The following is a 19,990-nucleotide window of genomic DNA, read 5'->3' as shown; positions in this document are numbered from 1 at the left end:
TCCCACTCTCTGTAGGAGAGCATTTCATCTAGGCAGCAGATTCCTGAAAGCACTTCAGTTAAACATCCATCCTTAGCTTTTTGGCAGGGTGGAAGAGAGGGCGAGGGCTACCTTCCCATGTGAGGAGAAGGTGGTGTCCTAATGCTGTCACTGGGCCTCAAGAGTTTGCCTTAGAGGGAGAGGTGGAGGAGTGAGAAACCACCTTTAAAAGCCAAACTAAATGAAAGAGCTGGGAGAGTGTAATGTTGAAAAAGCAGGGATGAGAAGTCGTGATAGCCTTTGCTTTCTCGGTTGCCACCAGCCAGAGCAGCGCTGTGTGCGCGGGAGGGAAGGCTCAGGAGGGAGGAGGACTGCTCTTCAGCAGAGTTGGGAGGAAGGTTATTGTGCTGTGTTTTCCCCTCCCAAAGCTCCAAACACTAATAGTCAACATAAAAGGGCCTGCCTGACCCTCAAAAGCTTTAGAAGTATATATTTCTCCCCCTCCCTACCTCCAATTAATTCCATCTAATTTTCCAGGGGCTGCTAGTTTTATTTACAAACTGGTTGGCAGCACTATGTTTAAGTAATCAGTAATTGCTCCTAATGATAGTTTTATTTTCTGTTCATCTGATTTTCAGCCTGGTTAATTAAATCGGTGGAAGTTTAGACTTTCCTGATGGGCTGAAACAGCTAATCCATTTTGATGATGGCACATAATTAAATTAGCATGCATTACATAGCAAGGTTCCACATCTCTTCCCTGCTCTGTCCCTTCCTCTCCATCTCTGCAGTTTAATATGTGAGCACTGGTGCATAGATGATCTAAGGAGGAAAAGACTGGTGAGGGCTGGGGGGAAGCACACCTCATTGAGAAGTGGAAATCTGTACCTAGGGCTCATGAATGAATGGGTGGGAAAACAGTGTGGTGTGTGCTTTAGATAAGTAAACAAAAACTAAAAATTTAAATTAAAATGCTGGCCCAGCAAATAGACAACTGGAAAATCAACTTAAAAAAAAAAGGGTAGTCCCAGAACAGAAAAAAAATACTAGGCTGGGGAGAGAGCTGCAAATTTAAACAATGGTTCCCTCCCCCTATTTAATCTTTTTTAATATCTATAAAAGACTTGCAGGCATGGTGTGAGGCAAAGTAGAGCTTGATTTAGTTTAATTATTATTAGAGAGGCTAGTCATTTGAGGGAGGGGGGAGATGTGGAAGCAGGGGGGGCTATATTCCCAAGATAGACTTTATGAAAGGTATCTAGTTAAAAAGAGTACACAGCAAATTAAATACATTATTGTGGTAATGGGACGACAGAAGTAGAGGTCTATTATACTTATGGCAGTTATAGGAAATGTAGGCTCCTTGCCCTGTTCTAGCACATCCTTTGATATTCATTCCATTCAGCAGCAGGGCCAGGACTTCTCAGAATTAAGTGATGGGTCATTATACTTTAAACACCATGGAGAAGCCTAGATTGGCAATTAAACAGCACTTGCTGACACTCGCTTGTGCCACCCTGTGACCCCCTTTAGATTGAGTTGTTGGAGCTCGGGGCCCTCAGCCTGCTAAATTGGTAGCAGGCACTTCTCCTGACGAGGGCTGGCTCTGAAATCTGCCGGCTTCAAAGGGAGCAAGATCATGTATAAACCATAATGTGGGTGCACCGTGGCTCAAAAAATAAGGCAGGAATAGATGAAATGTTACAAGTGCAAGGGGAAAATGAGAGAATAATGACAAATCTAATGCAACTCAAAGCAGAATTGTTGCACAGAAAAATGCATCCCACTGCTTGTGCATAAAATCAAGGCAGGCAGATGACATCCAGTTAACAGAAACATGTCAACAGTGAAGTAAAGTGAGAGTGAGTAAGAGAGAAGCCCCTGAGACAGCCAGGAACAAAAAATTAGTTGTCCTTAACAAGTTAAGACTCATCATTATATTCTGGCTTGGAGCCATAAAAGGAGACAGTAGTGTATAATGAGCTGCTTAGAATTTTTAGGGTGTTTATTGCAATTCATGGAATACTTGTCTAGAAAAAAAATCTGGTGAATGTCTTAGGCGAAGGTGAGGGGTGTGCACATACACAGGGAGCCTTTCTTTTTGTCTCTGACAGAAGCCCGTACGTGCGCACGTGCTCAGGCACACGTGCAGGGGGATGAATTGACTTAAGCCTTTGTTTCAGCCCAGAAACTTCTCCTCTGGTTTCCCCTAGATGGGAGCACCCTCTGTGCCCTCATACATGGTTTCATGTATGTTTTCCTGTGTCAGCCTGGGCTCAGCAGGAGGACAGCCCTCGTCCAGGTGTCTGGTGTGGTTAGGAGATTCCTGGTGCTGCCCATGCTGGCCTCCAGACATGCTGGCCCTGGGCGAGTGCCCTGCAGGGCCCTGCTGCAAGCCCGGGCTGCAAACCGTGCCTTTACTGTGCTGGCTGTGCCCCAGCACTGAAGTCAGCACTGACCTCAAACCTCACCCCTCCATCCATGGTTTTCTAGAGCCTGCCTTCAGAAATAGTTCCATCTTTGCCTGCATAATGGTGTAGATCTTTGGTGCTTCCCAACCTTTAGTTCCCCAAGCTTAGAAATTGCTGTTTGTTAGTTTAAGTGTACTTATGAATAGTTTATAGAAGGTTAATAGGTGACTAATAGTGATTTTTCATAAATGCTTTAGACTATTAAGGTAGTGTCTTTAGCCAGTTACAACTTTTAGTTGTTGCTTGTAGCCTTGCCATACTCGCATTGTATGCCTGTAGTATGCCTGTAAGATCTCTTGATCTGTCATTACCCCTCTGTAATATGCCTTTAAGGTAAAATGAGACAGGGCTAACTGAGTGATGGGCAAACAGTGGACACACTATGAAAAAACAACTGCTGTGAGAGGAAATCAGGAAATAATTTAGCAGAATTACACCAGACAAACACTGCACAGCAGTTAAGTGGTGGCAGTGGAAAATACCTTCTGTAATTGAAATTTCAGGGGAAATTCACTTTTGCTGAATGTAATTACTGAAGTTGGAGTGTAGCCAGGAAGTTAAAAATTAACACCCTTCCCCTTCTCATATTGCCATGTGAGTGGCTGTCTACATGGAAATGAGCAGGCACTCAGTTCTTGGGCTGAACCCTCATCCCACCAATGGAAGTCCATGGGATTTTGAGAGCAACTTTGGGTTCTGGAGCATGTTTTTATAGCCCTAAATATAGAAGGGGTGTATAAGTCCCATAGGCAGCCTTGTGAATTGGACAGATGCAGTATGAAAAAGTGAATGGTCATTGGTAATGAACACAGCACTTGTTATGGAAACTGCAACCCTGAAAATAACCACTGAGCTGCAGCTGCCTATTGGTGAAGGCTGCTGTCTCTGGAGTTTAGAGCCCAGTGAGTAAAGTATCCCAGCTGAGGTCAGTGGAGGCTTTGCCATCCTTCAGGCTTTCACACAATGTGGGCATGCTGTGCTCTGCACTTAGATTTTCTCCCTGCTGCTACATGCCCACTGCACTTCACACTGAGCCCTCATGTCAGACCAGCAGAGCTCTTCCTGCCTGCTCTCTGAAGGAAGGCTTTTCATCTCCATCTTCATCCTTCATTGTCCCTTTGTCTCTGGCCTAGCCAGCCCCAGCAGCATAGTCCTCTCTGAAACACTGGGTCTTGCGTAGGACAGTCTCTTGATAGGATGTGCCTCAACCTTTTATCACTGTGCTTAGACTGCATTCAGCAAGGTCAGTTTTTTACCACCACTTTTATTTTTGATCATGTTTGTTAGTTATTTAAAAAAAAATCCAGCTCATACTGCCGGTTTTTATTTGCGTTGTACTGTGTCTGAAGGTCCCAGGCCCTGTGTGAACAAATTTTAAATATGTCCAATCAAAATACATACGCATGGAAGTAGAGAAACAACAGAAAAAAGTAATACAAAGGCCCAGTTTGTGTCTTGCTGATGGTGAGCAGTTCTGTGGCAGAACTGGGACAAGGATGCCAGTCTCCTTTGCAGCCTCAACATTGTGTTCTGTTCTGACCTGCCATGAACCAAAGCATATCCTCAAATGTGTGCTTCTCTCCCAGCTACTTTTGTCAGAGAGTGGGAAGGCACTTGGACAACCCACTTGGCGATTTGTGTCCGTGAGTCTTTAGCAGAAGTAGGAATGACCATTTTGCTGCCCATTCTCCTCTTCCCTTGCCATCCCCCATTCTTGCCTCCCTTCTCTCCATGCCTTTGTTCATGAAGAACTGCAATTCTCTACAACTTGAACAATTTCACATTCTCCCTGTCAGTCCTTGCTCTTCCCACCACTGCCTTCAAAGACAAAATAGTTCTGTCTAATCACCCTGAGTACTACCAGCTAATAGACAAAAGATCCTCAGAGCTTGTAGTGGACAGTGCTCTTGTTCATGAAAGTACTTCTGTGTCATCCTGTGAGTGTAGAGAGTGTCTAGGTAGTCACAGGGGATGGGATTGTTAAGCTTGATATTTGGATTCATAAGACGGGAGAGAAAAAGGTAACTCCACTATATTTCTGATGCTTATACACTACGATATCCATGGTATATCACCCCATTTTAAATCCTGTGGGATAGAAAAAAATCATTGTATATTGATGATAGAAGAAATAATTATTGATCTCATTGAGTGTTCCATAATCTTGGGTTATTTTACTTGGATCAGATTGTTCAAAATCTGGGATGAGTGGGGATTTGCAGTGAGAAAGCCCTTGCCAGATCACTTTAATTTTGGCATTTTGAGGAAAGTTACTTCTGAAACATAATTTTAGGCTAGAACCCATTCCTTGGAAACCTGTTGACTTCAGTGGGGGAAGGCAGTCAGTCATGCTGTGCTTTCTTTATTTACTGCAAAACCTTTCTGAGACTGTTGAGAAACAATGATATAAGTCAATCCTGCTTTTGAGAATTTTGTTCATTTTTGTTCATTGAGAATTTTGTTAATTTCTTTTATATTTCATAAAATGTAAAAAGTCTGAATGATTGTGCCATGTTTGTGCTGTGATCCCGACCAAGCAATTAGATTCATGCAGAAGGATTGCTTATCCCTCTGAATCCACTTGCAGGACTGGGATCTGTCCATGTATATGACCATAAACCATAAAGCTGACAACATTTTTTTCTCTTTAGAAAGGCTAGATTGTTAAAGCCTTTCTAGGTTACTTAAATGGATCAAAAATTCCACAATCTTCCACCTTCTGTTAAAGCAGTGTGGCTTAGAGATTTATTAGACACAAATAAATATTTTCTTTTGCTCCATCAACAAAATGTAGCTAATGAGGCATCTATAAGTATTATCAAAAATGCATCTAGAATGTGTTGGCATTAATATTTTATTTTGCTGTCAATATAGAATAAAAGATGTCATCCTAAATTCACAACATGATTCAAAACTATAAAAATTGATTCCTTGGCTGCCACACATAATTTCTCAGCAAAGAAATGGACTGGTGGATTTTGTTTCAGGTAGCTGAATTTCCACCTTCATGCAAGTTCATCCAGTTGAATTCGCCTTTTGTTAATGTTAAAAATCATGATGTCTCGTGTCAGTAATGATAATGAAGGGGAAGATTGGCTTTAATGACATTAGAAGAGTCATTATGTTTAATTTATTGCTAATTAATGCTGCCAGCTTTCATATGCTTTGTCTAGCTGTCATGTGCTTGTTATATGCCAGTTGTTTTGTTTTTTTTTTAAATGTGTGTACACATCCCTCCCCATTCATTCATTTTTATTCTGACAATTTACACAGCTTTCTCTCCTCTAGGTTTCCTCCACACATGGTCCCGCCACACCATAGTTTACACACAACTGGAATTCCTCATCCGGCCATAGTCACACCAACAGTCAAACAGGAATCTTCCCAGAGCGACGTCGGCTCACTCCACAGCTCGTAAGTTGTTGCTTCCCCTATCTTCTCTTTGGGATACTCAAAACATCCCCTGTGCATGTGTGGCTTGTAAAAAGGCTTGGGTTTGTGATGTTTTTGCTGTGAAATGTTTTTTTCAATTTTTCTTTTCTGTTGTAATTGATTTGAATGTGGTTTAGCTGCCAAAGTGTGTCGAAATGATGGTAGCAGTCTTTGAGTCATTCTATGACATAAGCATGTAGTTGCTAATTTCACCTGTTTCAACAAGGAAGCAGGATTTTCTTGATTGAGATTCAAGTTTCTTGACCAGTTTCTCTATTACTCAGTGTCTAGTTTGAAGCCTTGAGATAACAGATGCACCACAGGAGACAAAAACCTAAGCATAAATGGCTTGTTCAAAGCTGCAGAGAGCTGGTGTCAAGTTTAGGTTTGAACTGACAAGAGCCCGTTGATAAAGAGGTGTAATTATTTCCTCTACTGTCGTGCTCAAGCTCTCCCTGTGAGCCCATTTTTCTGGAGAGCATGTCCTTCCAAGATTCTTGTAGGGCTCAGAGGGTACTTGGTGATGTTGCATAAACATGAGGGGAGTTTTCTTGTAATGCTTTTAAGACTGTTGCTATACAGCAGCTAGAGTGAAGGGTCTAGAAAACCTTCTGGTCCTCTTCCTAGAGATTAATGCTAGAGAAATTGATGGGATTAATTTAATAAACTCACAAAGGGTTCTCACTGTGAGGTCTCTGTCTGTTCTATCTTTACTCTTCAGAAAACATCAGGACTCCAAAAAAGAAGAAGAGAAAAAGAAGCCACACATAAAGAAACCTCTTAATGCATTTATGTTGTATATGAAGGAAATGAGAGCAAAAGTTGTAGCAGAATGCACATTGAAAGAGAGTGCAGCCATCAACCAAATCCTCGGTCGAAGGGTAGGTAACCAGGGACAGGCACAAGCAGGGCCTGAAACTCAGGAGGATTCACATCTTCTGAATCCCTGTGTTTTTCTGCCATTGTAAAAATGGATAGGGAAATTGCTAAACCAAAGGCCTTGGTTTGTTTTTTAGTTTTTGCAGGCACTTCTTGCCAGTGGGGTCATTCATGGGGAAGAGGAGGAGTTAATTAATAGCAGTGTTATTTCAGTATCATTTCCATGACCAGTTGATGAAAAAATCTTAGATCTCTATTTTGGCCTCTGATAGGCAGAAAACTAAATGGGAAATGAAAAACCTTTGAGTAGAGTACCAGTATCAGCACCTGTGAGAGCTAGAAGAGGAGAGGAAGTGCCGGTGGGGGAGACACCTCCGAAGCTGGAACTGAGTTCTGGCTCAGGATGAGTGGTTCAGCTTCTGGACCATCTCCCCTGCTGTCTGTTTTTGTTTAGATTTCTTAATTCTTCTCTCTCAACAGGAGACAAAGGGGTTGAGTGCATGTAAATGATTAGATGTGGTTCAGTTGATTTAACTGCAGTTATAATCTAGAGCTGTAAATAAAATACGAATGTCAGCATGCCAGATCATCTGTTTTTATCTCTTTTTTATGAAAATCGATTCTAACTGTAGCTATATGTATAAATAACACACTTTGCTGTTAACATGCTTAGAAAAACCCCAACCACTAGTGCTTTTTATTTTGTCTTTTTGTCTTTTCTCCACCCCAGTGGCATGCATTATCCAGAGAAGAGCAAGCGAAATACTATGAACTAGCAAGGAAGGAGCGACAGCTTCACATGCAGCTGTACCCGGGCTGGTCTGCACGGGATAACTATGTAGGTTCCTATGTAGCTTGAAACTTTGAGTGGTAGAGCTTGTAGAAATGTCTGTGTGACCTGCTGAGCTACAACCACACATTGCACACAAGCAATGCGTGGAAAGTCTCAGGACCCCAATCTGGTAACAACAACAGGTTCTTCCCTTGGCGATACTGAAACTGCTGGGGGGTTATTCCCACTTGGAAGAGGCTCCCTGACTGGGACTGGTATGGGGTTAGAATTTGAGAATAACAGTAGAGCTCTGTGAAAAAGTCTTCCCTTCACTTTTACCAGCATCTGGAAATGCTGTTTGGCTTGCTGGTCATTTTGAATTTCATTTTTTAAAACGAAATTTAAAATGCCCCTTGTATGCTCCTCTACTTTCCACCAAAAGAGATAAATAATTAGTGTCTTGTGCTTATGTGTGTGAGAGTGTAGTGGAAAGTGGAAGAATGACTTATCCTAGCTTCAGAGAAGGACTGGCAAAACCAAAAGCATTATATTTTTTAAAGTCTTACTCTCAAGTGGGGTTAAATGAATTATTCCACACTCCATAGTTGTGTGTTTTGTTTATGTTTTCTTTCATGCCCATATTACCTTTCTTTTCCCCCCCTACCCTCCTAATTTTTAAAAAAGTATATTGGAATTCATGATCAATTCCTGGATTGTTTTAAAATTGATTCCTCCCTCTACTTTTCAGAAAGCCTGTTTTTGAGCTAAAAGTGCTAGTAATTTTTGTCTGTTAAAAAGCATAAGCGCAGCTTTATAACCCCTAGTACTAAATAGCTCCTTCCATGAAGGGTAAGCAGTGCAGATGGTAATAAGTGTTTGCAAGCCTAAGCCCATAAATTCTTGACAGATTTGTGGATTGGTGAGAGCTCTAAACCCTTTTTAATAGGATTATAGCAGCATCTTGATTTTTTTTTAAGTTAAATAAAAATCACCTAAAACTCTCAAGGTCTGTAACTCTGTAATAAACCCCGTTCTCTGGCTTCTAGTCACACTTCCCTGGAGGTTTGGGGACCAACAGCTCTAAGATTGATGCCAGTTTTGAGTAGAGTTACACCTTACAGTTTTGCTGAAATCTGTCTCTTCCATCCTCATCATAATCACTGCCTGTTTTACCATAAATATTCTGTTTTGCTCTATATGACAATACTTGCCTCTGTGAATCTGCATTTTTATATGTATGGGTGGGAGGAAGCCAGTTCAGAGTCTGCAGTGAAGCCAGGAGAAGCAGTAGCAGCTCTTTACACTCTTCTGCCATTTCAGTGGTGAAGAATACACATGCTCACTTATTTAGCAATATGTACTTAGGGACAATTTTTCAAATCCTTCTGTTTTCTTGAACATCTTTTCTTTCCACTGCGCTCAGCTCTCCCTCCTTGGTCATTACAGGTATACCTGTGCATGCTCAATTGTTTTTCCAGTTCAGAATATTCTTGATCCTGTGCTCCTCAGAGGAGACCTTTTTAAGCCTGATGAGGCACAGCTCCTGCTTAGCACATTTTCCTTCCCTTTTCAGCGCAGTCTGGCCTGAGGCTGTCAGACCATAGGCTCAAGGTAGTTGCTCAGCTCAGTATCATCGTCTTGGGTGTTCAAAAGGGAGTCTAGGCTCGACTGAGGTTTCGGGAATGCTCATTCTGCACAGTGACTGTGCCACCGACAGATGGGCATGTACAAAGCCTCAGTGTTTAGGACCTTTTACTTTTGTCCTCACTGTGTGAACACTGAGAAACCCTTTCTTCTCAAGCTAAAAAGGACTGGATGAGAAAGCCGGTGCTTTCCCAGCGGCTTGATGCTGTACCCCCAGGTGACCTTCAGGGGGAACCTTCCTGCCTGAGGAGAGCATGGTACCTTTGCATCATCCACAGGATTTATTTATGTCTCCTCTCCTGGTCCATTCACAGCTCTCCTGAGTGCCCCTCCTCCCTCAGCCGTTTGTAGGGTCTTGAGCCTTTCACACATCTAGCAGGGGAGTGACTTTGGGCTGCTTGAAGTGGTTAAATTGTTAAGCACCTCACATCAGGCTCAAGGATAAGGCCAGCTATAGCCCAAGTCTTCAGAGACAGGAGCAGTGCATTCAGGAAAAGCAGCTTTCAGCCTCATGGCTTGTTGGTGTCACAAGGCACGTTGGCTCTTCCTGAGATCTAATGTGAGATGTTTAGCAGTGCTGAGTGATGGACTCAGAAGTATGTAAGGGTCCAGTCACATCACCCACTGCTTGTTTAGCAAATAAGTACCCAAGAACTCTGCAGACCTATCAAAACCCATCTTAGTTTGGCTCCGGAGAGAGAGCTACCAAAATTGTTAGCAGGTATGTACATCCATATTTACTTGCAGCATAAAATTTGTATAGTATGACGACAGAAAATATTACAATCTACTCAAGTCTTGGGAAAATAATCTTAGGCAAAGAAAACATGGTGCCTTCTGCAGAGCACTTGAAAAACTGCTGCCACAGTTATTTCCTTAAATCCATATATTAATTTAGCTACATAGTCTGATATCCTCTTGTAGCCCAGAAATTGAACAAGCAAACCAAGATTATTCTTCTTCCTGATGCTTTAAAAAGGGTGTAAAGAAGTTGATGTGACATCTGTCCATTCTTTGTTCGGAAGAGTTTTAAAAGCTTGTGTTGAAAAAGAACGAGAAGTTCCTGGTCCCTGGCTGACATTCCTGTAGATCAGCTGTTTTTCACAGATTGCTCCCTAACGGCATTACAGTACCTTAATACCTGGCTTGAAGAGCTCGTGAAAGGCAGGTGACTCCTGACCTTTGTTCTGGCTGGCCCTTGAGTGAAGAAGTTATAAGGTCTCAAATTTAAATAGTCCTTGAATTCCCAAATGTACTGCAAAAATTAAACAAATTTGCCGCAGATGCAGTCTGTTAATTATGCCAGTGGCCTCCTTGAGATTAAATAAAAGTCAGGCTTATTATCTTGAGGCAATTGTCTGGTTTTGGTTACATTGTTGAAAGCTGGAAAAAATTCACTGATTTTCGCAGAGTTTCTGTCAATCTAGATCAATATAGATGGAGTAGAGTCTGAGCCTCTTGCTTATGTGATACATGGATTTCAAGATACCATGCTTTTCCCAATTGTGTTCTCAGGGAGCTTTAGGAGTAGTGCTTGTCTGCCTTATCTGCCTGTCATGTTAGACTGATGGCTGCTCTAGCAACTGACAACTTCCATATCCCAAAAAATTACCTCAGAGGTGTCAGAGATTATTTGTCATCAGCATCGAGCCTGCAGGATTATGTGCCTGTTGTTTAAAGTTCCTTTGAGGTGGACAGTTCACACTACTTTTTCCATCTCCAGAAGGATCTCATAAATCTGGAACAGCCTGGACAACAGGATGGCAATTTACAACGCCGAGCAAGCACGAGGAATGAGTGCAGAAATCCCATTCCACAAGGCCAGCTTTGTGGAGGAAAAACAGGACAATGACAAATCAATGTCCTTCATTCATGTTGGGAGAATTTTTTACTAATACATTCTAGGAAATCTATCATAGGGAGCATCCCAAATGTGGATGTGCCATGCTGAAGTCCATTTTAACCATGTATCTGGAATCCATCTACTCAGAAAGATGCCCACTGTGTGGTTGAACATCTTGGCCTTCCCAGATACATCCAACCCTTCGAAAGCTCTGTGAGATTCCTTCTTCCAAAATATGTTTGTTGCCCCTTGACCACAAGGGACTGCTGCTCTGAGGTCTTCTCACCAGCTGTGCTTGCTTCAAAATCCAGGAATTCTTGTGCTGTTCACAGCTGACATTGCTGGCCCAAAAATTGTTGCTTTTAGCATTTGGAGAGCTGTGAAAAAGAAATTACTCTGTTACCTACACTGGCCTTGTTGTACTAGTCTGCAAACCCTGTACCTCAGTGTTAGAGGAGTTTTCTTGGAAAAATAGCTTTTCTCTTTTGAGCTATGCTTATTACTTCATATTTTTTCTGTTGGAAAGCAATTACTGTTTTTCCACAGAAGCTGGGCTCCCAGTTGTCCTCTCCCACACTGTTGGAGAGAAACAGAACAGGCTATTCCCCCTCCAGTCAAAAACTGTAACAAATTTCATCATCTTGTGGTACAGCATTTGGGAAAGGGATCGAGTTTAGCAAAATATTACTAGTTGTTTCCTTGTGATAGAGCAAAATCTGGGAAGGGTCTTTGCTATGTCTGGATTTTTTTTCTTCTCCTGGCATTGCTTTCTAGGTTGTCAGTGGAACTATAAAACTGCAGGTTAGGATACACGTTACTGTGGGCTTCCTTGTCTGCTTGAATGCTTGGGATTTGGTGCTGAGGAACTCCAGAGGCTCAGTCTGACCTCACTCTCCCCTCTCTCTTTTCCCTCTCCTTCCCCTCTCTGCCCCACCAATACATGACCACAAATGATTCTTGAAACTTCTGCATGCAGGAGCATACACATGTGAGATGTTTTTGGCTTCATGATGATCTTAGCTCAAAAGCAGCATCTTGCAAATCCTTCTGTCCCCACCTCAGCCGCCCATGGCCTTGGTGGGTGTTTGCACTGGGTGGACAGCAGTGAGGCTGTCCGAAAATTCACAGGGTGGGCAGGCAGAGTCAGTCCTGGGGTGCAGCATCTCCTTGGGACCCCCCCAAAGTTCCCTGCACAGCAGGTGAGCCAGTGTCACATTTCAGTGTCCCCCCATGGGAGCTTCCTGCTCTAGCTGCAGCCTCATTGCTTGATGCCCTCCTGCAAGGACACTTCTTTGGGGCTTAATTCTAATCCTTCTCGTTTGTGTATGTTTTCTGCAGGGAAAGAAGAAGAAGAGGAAAAGGGATAAGCAGCCAGGAGAGACCAATGGTAAGTAAAGACAAGTCTAAACCTCTTGCTTAGTGGAAGTGTGGCAGTCCTGGTGTGACCCTTGTAGGTACGGGGGAGGTGGGCACAGGTCTCCTGGCCTCAGGGGAGCCAGTCCCTATGCTAGACAGCTTTTTTTTTTTTTTAAATGCACTCCAATAATTCCCGCGTTACTGCCCTTCTAAACCTAGTAACCCAGCCATTGCATGTCAGAGCCTCCTCCTCGCGCGGCACGGCCGGGTTTGTCCGCCTGGCTGCCGAGGCTGTAGCGCAGAGCCGTAGCTGTAATGCCTGTGCCGTGGTTTATCAGCCGTGTGCTTCCCGCGCGCGCGTGTGTGCGTGTCCGTGTGCGTGCGCTGTTAATTTGGGCTGTCCCTGGATGTCCTGATGCATGCCTTACAGTGGTAAATCGCACCCATCTTAAATTAAGGAGGTTTGCCATTCTGTATAGGAAATTAGAAATACTGCATAGGCAATCTCATAGTCGATCTTGAAGAAGCCCTAACTTAGTTTTTTTGAAGCCTTTGTATAATTTGTTCTTTTTTTTCAGAACACAGCGAATGTTTCCTAAATCCTTGCCTTTCACTTCCTCCGATTACAGGTGCTAACGTCATTTTGAGTCATTTAAAATAGTTTATAAACTGCTTTTTAATTTTTTTTCCTGCCATTATAGATTTTAACATTAAGCACTTATGACATTAAGAAAAAAATACCATCCACACGTTTTGATAGTATTTATTATCTATATATCTTTATATCTATTATGTTTGATAGTATTTTTTAATTTTGTTTTTTGTTTTTGTAACAATTGCTATTAAAACAGTAATACAGTAAAAATAACGCAAGAGTTGTACTAACTGTGCAAATTGAATATGCAGTATTTCTTTAAAGAGACTGATAAAGAATGGAAGCAAGTCAGTAATGAACCTCCTTAATCTAATGGCATTTTTCATGGCTCCCACTAAGTCTTCTCACATTAGCATGCATATGCTTTTTTTTATTATTATTTTAGTTTTGTATTTTTTTTCTTTTCCTTTCTGCTCAAGCCTGTTCATTGCAATTCACTAGCTGTACTAACTCAGCACCTTGCCATGCTTTACGTTTTATTTTCTGGCTGATACTAACATACTCATTCCGCAGTCTGCTTATTCTTATCCATTCTTTTAAATACAAATTAATGAAAACAAGTAAATTGAATGTTATTCCAAAAGCTGCATTATCCCAGGAGATATAATTTCTTTTTTTTTCCTTTCTTTTTTTTTTCTCTTATTTTGTATCTGAGTTGAAGAAAAAAGCATGTTCAGGATCTAACTTCCATACTCAGCTTCTTTTCTTCCTTTTCCCCCCCACCTCTTAAAAAAAAAGAAAAAAGAAACCCCAACCCAAATCAATCTTGCCTGAAACATCCTGCTAGACCAACCACAAAGACTTTCCTCTACCTGCTCTCTCAAAAGGGAAAGAAACAGTCCTTTATAAAGGGATACTGCAGCTTTAATTGCAACAGCTAATCTGAAGAGTTGAATAAAAATGTAATTATCACTTTTTTTAACTTTTAAATCAAAAGTCAATATTTGCAATTAATAACAAGGACATTGATTTTTATTCCCTTTTTTATTTTTATTTTTTCCTTATTTTTACCTTTCTCTTTTTTCTCCCCTTTTCTCTCTTCCTCCCTCTCTCTCTCTCTCTCTCTCTCTCACTCCCCCCTCTCCCCTTTTCTTTTTTTCCTCTCTCCCTTTTCTGCTCGCTTTTCTTGAACTCATTCAGACCTGAGCGCTCCTAAGAAATGCCGAGCGCGCTTTGGCCTTGATCAACAGAATAACTGGTGCGGCCCCTGCAGGTGTGTATAGTTTTCCCAGACTCGCTATGGCTGATTTGCAGCTGGTTTATTTGGTACTTTCCCCTTTTTTTTCCTGCCTTGTTGCTTTGTAGCTCTGTGTTGTGATCTAGAAGACACAAGGGAGTGGGACACTGCCATCAGTAATCATCTCTTCGAAAGGGTTTTGCTTTTTTTTTTTCCTTTGTTGGTTGGTTGGTTGTTTTTTTTCCGCCTTCCTCTTTGCTGCTGCTAGCCAAAAACCCACTGTAAAACAGCATCAACCTTAAGCCCATCTGATCCGTGGCTCAACCACGCTCCTGCCTTCCAAGCCTCCAGCCAAGGACAGTAGCTCCCAAAGCCCTTGATAATGCGGCACTGAGTGCGGTACCCACACCACACAGGCTCATGGCTGTGTCGGAGTTTTTTTTTTGGTTTTCCTTTGGCTCATTGTGAAAGTCCTGTTTTCCTTCCTGCCCTTGGTACGAGGGGAGATTACCAAATAAAACGGAGGTGACTGCAAGCTGAACGTAGCTGTAGCTGAGATGACGCAGACCAAATGAGCTCTATCCACCATTGTGTTGTATTTTTTGTGTTTACCTTATGCTAACAGATGCAAATACTCCAAAGAAGTGTCGGGCATTGTTCGGGCTTGACCGACAGAGTTTATGGTGCAAACCATGCAGGTATAAAACTACCCATTAGGCCTTTGGGGAAATAAAAGCAATCTGTCCTCTTAGTGCATTTGTGTGATTTTGTTTTTTTAATCTTTTTTCCCCACTCCCCACCTTTCTCTCTCCCACAGCATCAATTGCTAATAATCTTTGATCTTGGAATTTCTTGCTAATTTAATGCCATTTTCTCTCTTTCTTTACCAATAACCTCTCCCTGGTGGTAGAACTGGGAACAAGAAAACTCAAAGTCCTTAAAGCTGGCAATTTTTTGGCTTTTTTTTTTTTTTAATTTTTTCCAGATTGTCAGCAAAAATAATGTTTACCTGGACATTTATATTTTGTCTTTCATTTGGGTCTATGTCCCCTGCCTGCAGAGGCTTTTTAAAAAGGTTCTGGGATCTGCAGTACTAGTGTTTTTCTTGTTATTAGAGATGTAAAAGCCAGTGTTTACAGCTTATATTGTATTCATTCTTTTGGTATTATCTGAAAAATTAAAACAGCTACCTGTTGGCTACTATGCCTCTGTAAGGTTTAAGTAGATACAGTTTTTTTAATTATCTGAAATCTTTTTTCCTATTCCCAAAAATATATTTTTTCTTAAATTTTATCCCAACAAGTGAGCTGTAAACGTCTGAGCTCTAAACAAAACTAATTACAACTTTAGTAGCACAGTTTCCAGCATTAAAAGGAATCTAGAGATGAAAGACATCAAAGAGCCCAAATTCCGGCAGCCCATGTTCTACTGGAGTTTAATTCCATGTGTAACTCAGTATGTACTTCTTTCTTGGTGGAGGGATACCAAGTAGTTCTTTTCTCATTCCTTTTTCCTTATATGATCACATTTGGTTAAATTTGTTGTTTCTTTATTCTGATACAAGCAGTCTTTGAATTTGGAATATTATGATGGTAGGTATTTCAACCCAAACCACACTCTGTGTGTAGTGATTCCTCTCCCACATTTCCCCCTCTTACTCATGCCAGTCCCATGTGCTCCATCTCATTTAGAATGTAGCTCAGACGTCCATCATATTTTGTGTATGCACGCAGTCTTGTCTGTGCTTAGTGTCCAGGATTGAGGGTGGTGTTTTGTGTCAGTGTACCAGAGGAGGCACCAGAAATGCCTTCTGCAGGTTGTGTGTTGTCCCATTTGAGGCATGGTATTATGGGGTGCTGGGGGTTAGGTATCAGTACCAGGACATGTGTTAAACAAGCTGGGAAAGCAGCAGTTTTGTAGTGCTTGAAGGCAGAAGGGTTCAGTCTAGAAGAGCTGAGTAGCTACTTCACTGTGTCAGGAGTCTCACGCTAGCCAAGGGCTGCAGTGCTGTGTTTAGTTAGGCTCTATTCTGTGGTTACTTTGCTGCACACTATCAGCAGATATTTGTGTAGTCTAGAGATAGAGTATGTGAAGCATGTCAGGCTCTGCATGCCAAGTAGCAGAACGGGGGCACATCGTGTTTGTGTTGCTTTATCTTTTTCTGGCTGCTTAAGTAAGCAACATACTTTTAAAACTACATTTTATCAGCAAGGAAACTTTTTATTTGGTCTGTACAGTGCTTAGGTTACATGTGAAGCATAAACCCTCTCTTAACTTATACCAGGTTTTGGTCAGAAGTCTTTTCAGCACATCAGGGACAACTTTAGTGGTACAGCTGATAGTTTTGGACTTGCTGATTCAGAGTCAGCTGCTTTTTTTTGTTTTGGTTTGGTTTCTTGTTTTGTTTTGTTTTTTCATGCATGGAGGCATTTTACCACTAGGTATTAGAGCATTTCTCTCCTAGTTCTGGTCCTAACCGTTATAACATTGCATTTGTTAGCATGGTAGCATTTTGTAGCGCACCTTAGGTAGGTGCTAAAGATGTGCAGTTTGCTACTGTGGTGAAAACTGAGACATCTTTGCCCACAGCAACTGAATAAACCCTTGCACTCTTCTGTGGCTTTCACTCATGGCAATTGCAGCATTACAGGTTTCCTGGTGCTGTTCCAGGGCTAGTTTCAAAAGCAGTGAAAGTGGATTCAGGTCTGTTGTGTTTGCTCTACTGATGTAGCAAATTAACACTTTCGGAGCATTGCAAAAGTGAATAATCCTCATCAGTGCTTCTGAGGGGTCAATATGTAGTATTTTTGTTCCAGCCTTTAGGAGAGCAAAACTGAGGCACAAGTAGTTCCTTAGAATTTTACTTATTCCCCCTCACCAGAGCTGCTTGGTGGTGTTCATGTCTGCTGAAATTAGGCTTATGTGCTTTGGGGGTTTGCCCTCTGGACCTTTTGTCCCACTTAACCCTGACAGGTACATGACCACAGGTAACCATGGTGCGATTGGCACAGATTGCAGAAATATCTCCCACCTTAAGCCATCATGATTTAAGTAAATATTATTTTCAGACCACAAGTGGCCACACTAATAAAAAGTTTAGCAAAAGAAGCAATATGCTCCCTTAATCCTAGTCAAAGGAAAATTACTTCAGGTAGCAGAGCAATGGGGTTTTTTTTTAAAAGGTTGTTAGCTCTGCAGTGTCAGAAAGTCAGGTAAACCTGGTTTAAAGCTGCTTTGCCATGGGAGCTCTTTCTTTCAGGCCACAGAACATAAATAATATTAAAAAATAAATTTGAAATGCTCACATACTAGATTCAAAGTGCCTCCAGTTAAATAATTTAGTGCCCTGTAGGTTCAGATCAGTCCAGTTAAAGGACTTTTGGACCCCCATCAATGAGGCAGGCAGAGCTTGGGTCTCTGCTTGCAAGTAATTTTAATTTGGGAATGGATAGGGAGTCCTGCAGTCTCCAGATTGTATGAACTCATCTTTCCACACAAGTAGGATTGGTGAGCTTAACTGTCTTGCTGGGGCTGTACAGAAGGTCCGAACAGGAACTGTGGCCCTAGTAGTGCTGCACAGCTGAAGTAGGAAGCAGTGAGAGGAGAGGGGAAAGAGAACAGCAGAACTGTCCTTAGCAAGAGCCAGAGACCTCCAGTGTTGTTTGTTGATGGTAGAAGAATTAACAAGGTCTGTTTTGAGCCCACCAAATTAATTTTTTTCTGTCTTTTAATGTTGCTCTAATAAAGCATGGTTTACAGCCTTCTCTTGCTGTCTTCTATCTTTCTTTCTTTCTTTTTAACATTTAAGTTGCATGGTTGTCTTTAGTTTTTAGCATGTATTGATCTGCAGGCTAACATGGTTAAAACTCTAATAGCCCTAACCCCTTACCTTGCCATGTGGCACATGGAGCAGAATCTGAGAGCAGACCTGAGTCTCTGGAGGAAGGGATGTCACAGCACTGGTCCCTCACTGAAGCTGGTGAAAGATGGGATACTGGGTTTGTTGCTCCCTTCCTGGCTATGGGAGATGATAGTTTTAATTCCAGGATCAAGGTAGTGTGGTCTCCTTTGCAAATGAGAAGCATCTCATTGCCTCGAGGGTGGAGCTTGGTTTAACCTAGTCAAATGCCATACCTAGGGGAGAACACTGGTGACCAGCAGGGGAACTGGGGCACCTCCTGGAGTGGGGAATGTCCCCTGGTGACACTCAGCTGCTGTGCCACGCTCAGGCACTCCCTCTGATGGAGTTGCAGAGCTGGGGTGATGTATCCACTGGAGAGGGAGAGCAACCTCCTCCTTCATGTTGGTAGCTTTGTGCAGCTTAGCTGAGCATCCAAAGTTCTCGTGGCAGAGCTGCTCCAGACAGGCTTTGTCCTATGCCTTGGGCTGTGTGTCAGCACTTCAGGACTTCTCATGGCAAGTGTGATTTTGGATCAGAGGGCTGAAGAGCCAGCATGTTTAGGGTCAAGGTGGCCACTGGACATCATTCTGCCAGATGCTGTGGTTGTTTGCCTTATTACTTCTGTCCTACTGCTAAAGTTGTCTTGCGCATACTTGGCAAGAGAGATGGTGTGAAACTGTCATCTGTTTTCATTGCTCCTTTACATTATCCAGTGGACAGAGGGAGGAGAAAAGATCTCTGTCGGGTCACTTATTTATTTGAAGATGAGCGGCTCTTGCGAGACTCTCAAATGCCCTGGTGTGAAATTAAGATCCATGTTGCTCCTCACCTTTGTGCCTGTCGTCGTGCTCTTCACCTACCGAAATTGGATTCCACTCTGGAGTTACATGTTTGGCCTCTCAGAGGAAAATCCCCAAAATGCAGACAAGCAGCTTCCCAAATCTACCACTCTCCCCTAAAACAAAAAGTAAAACTGAGTCGATTTAAAGCCACAACCTGCAGGCCATACAACCAGTTATTCTTGTTATTTTGGATCATACTCTGTTTTTCCTGTTCTTTTCCTGTTTTTTTCTCCTGTTTGCTTTGTTTGTTCATTTTGTTTTTATTTCCCCTCTCTCTTGTTCTCTCTGTTATATCCCTTCTGTCTGACTGACATTTCTGGATTTGGTGTGGTTCTTAACAGAGGAGAAAGCAATGAGCAGTAGTTTGCAGCTGATCTTGCCTCCCAAGGGCAGGGCATCGTATGACACCACAGGTGATGCAGGTGTAGCTATAGCCCGATTGAGTTGGACAGTGTTATGGGACATCTTGAGATACCATCAGCTATCCAGGGTTTTTATTTTAGGAGGATTAAATTACTTTTTAATATTTTTTTTCCCCATGTAGGAAAGTTTGTAGATTAGAACAGTGGGCTCCAAAACCCATTTATCTGGTTTTCTGACTATGAAAATAAGGAAAGGAAGCAGCCTGAAGAGGAGAGGGATGAAGAGACAATTAATTGGTGAATCCTTTCCAAATCTGTTAGCCGAGGGGAGGTTCCTGAGCGGGTTTGCTGCCAAGGACACCCTGCCAGACCCCCAGGATGGCACATGGGGCCAGGGTGCCACCCATGCAGAGCCCAGAGTAGCTGACTGATGGCTCTTTGCTGTAGATGACTGTCTCCATCAGCATCTCTGCCCTATATTCATGGATGACTCTCTCCCTGTTTCTAGGAGAAAAAAAAAGTGCGTTCGCTACATACAAGGTGAAGGCAGCTGCGTCAGCCCACCCTCTTCAGATGGAAGCTTACTAGACTCTCCTCCGTCCTCCCCCGCCATGCTCGCCTCCCCCTCCAGAGACTCGAAACCACAGACTGAACAAACGCAAACCCTCTCGCTGTCA

At 42.4% G+C, this 19,990-nt stretch overlaps 1 protein-coding gene across 3 annotated transcripts in view; it reads left to right on the top strand.

The window, feature by feature from the left end:
* The window catches only part of TCF7L2 (transcription factor 7 like 2), a 110,439-nt gene that overhangs the window by 88,465 nt on the left and 1,984 nt on the right, over positions 1-19,990 (top strand). For 2 of the 3 annotated variants that reach the window (XM_031061898.1, XM_031061891.1), the window contains exons 5-11: positions 5,724-5,864; positions 6,604-6,763; positions 7,492-7,599; positions 12,359-12,407; positions 12,955-13,005; positions 14,172-14,244; positions 19,822-19,990. The exon at positions 19,822-19,990 is cut by the window's right edge and continues 1,984 nt beyond it. In XM_031061898.1, coding sequence (XP_030917758.1) covers positions 5,724-5,864; positions 6,604-6,763; positions 7,492-7,599; positions 12,359-12,407; positions 12,955-13,005; positions 14,172-14,244; positions 19,822-19,990 — 751 coding nt within the window. Of the gene's footprint in view, positions 1-5,723; positions 5,865-6,603; positions 6,764-7,491; positions 7,600-12,358; positions 12,408-12,954; positions 13,006-14,171; positions 14,245-15,775; positions 15,801-19,821 lie in introns of all 3 variants that reach the window. The other variant, XM_031061905.1, reaches the window with a different exon arrangement.

This window comes from Geospiza fortis, unplaced genomic scaffold (genome assembly GCF_000277835.1).
Source record: "Geospiza fortis unplaced genomic scaffold, GeoFor_1.0 scaffold130, whole genome shotgun sequence".
Lineage (NCBI taxonomy): Eukaryota > Metazoa > Chordata > Aves > Passeriformes > Thraupidae > Geospiza > Geospiza fortis.
The sequence above is the reverse complement of the archived record's forward strand: the minus strand, read 5'-3'. Positions and strand labels throughout refer to the sequence as shown.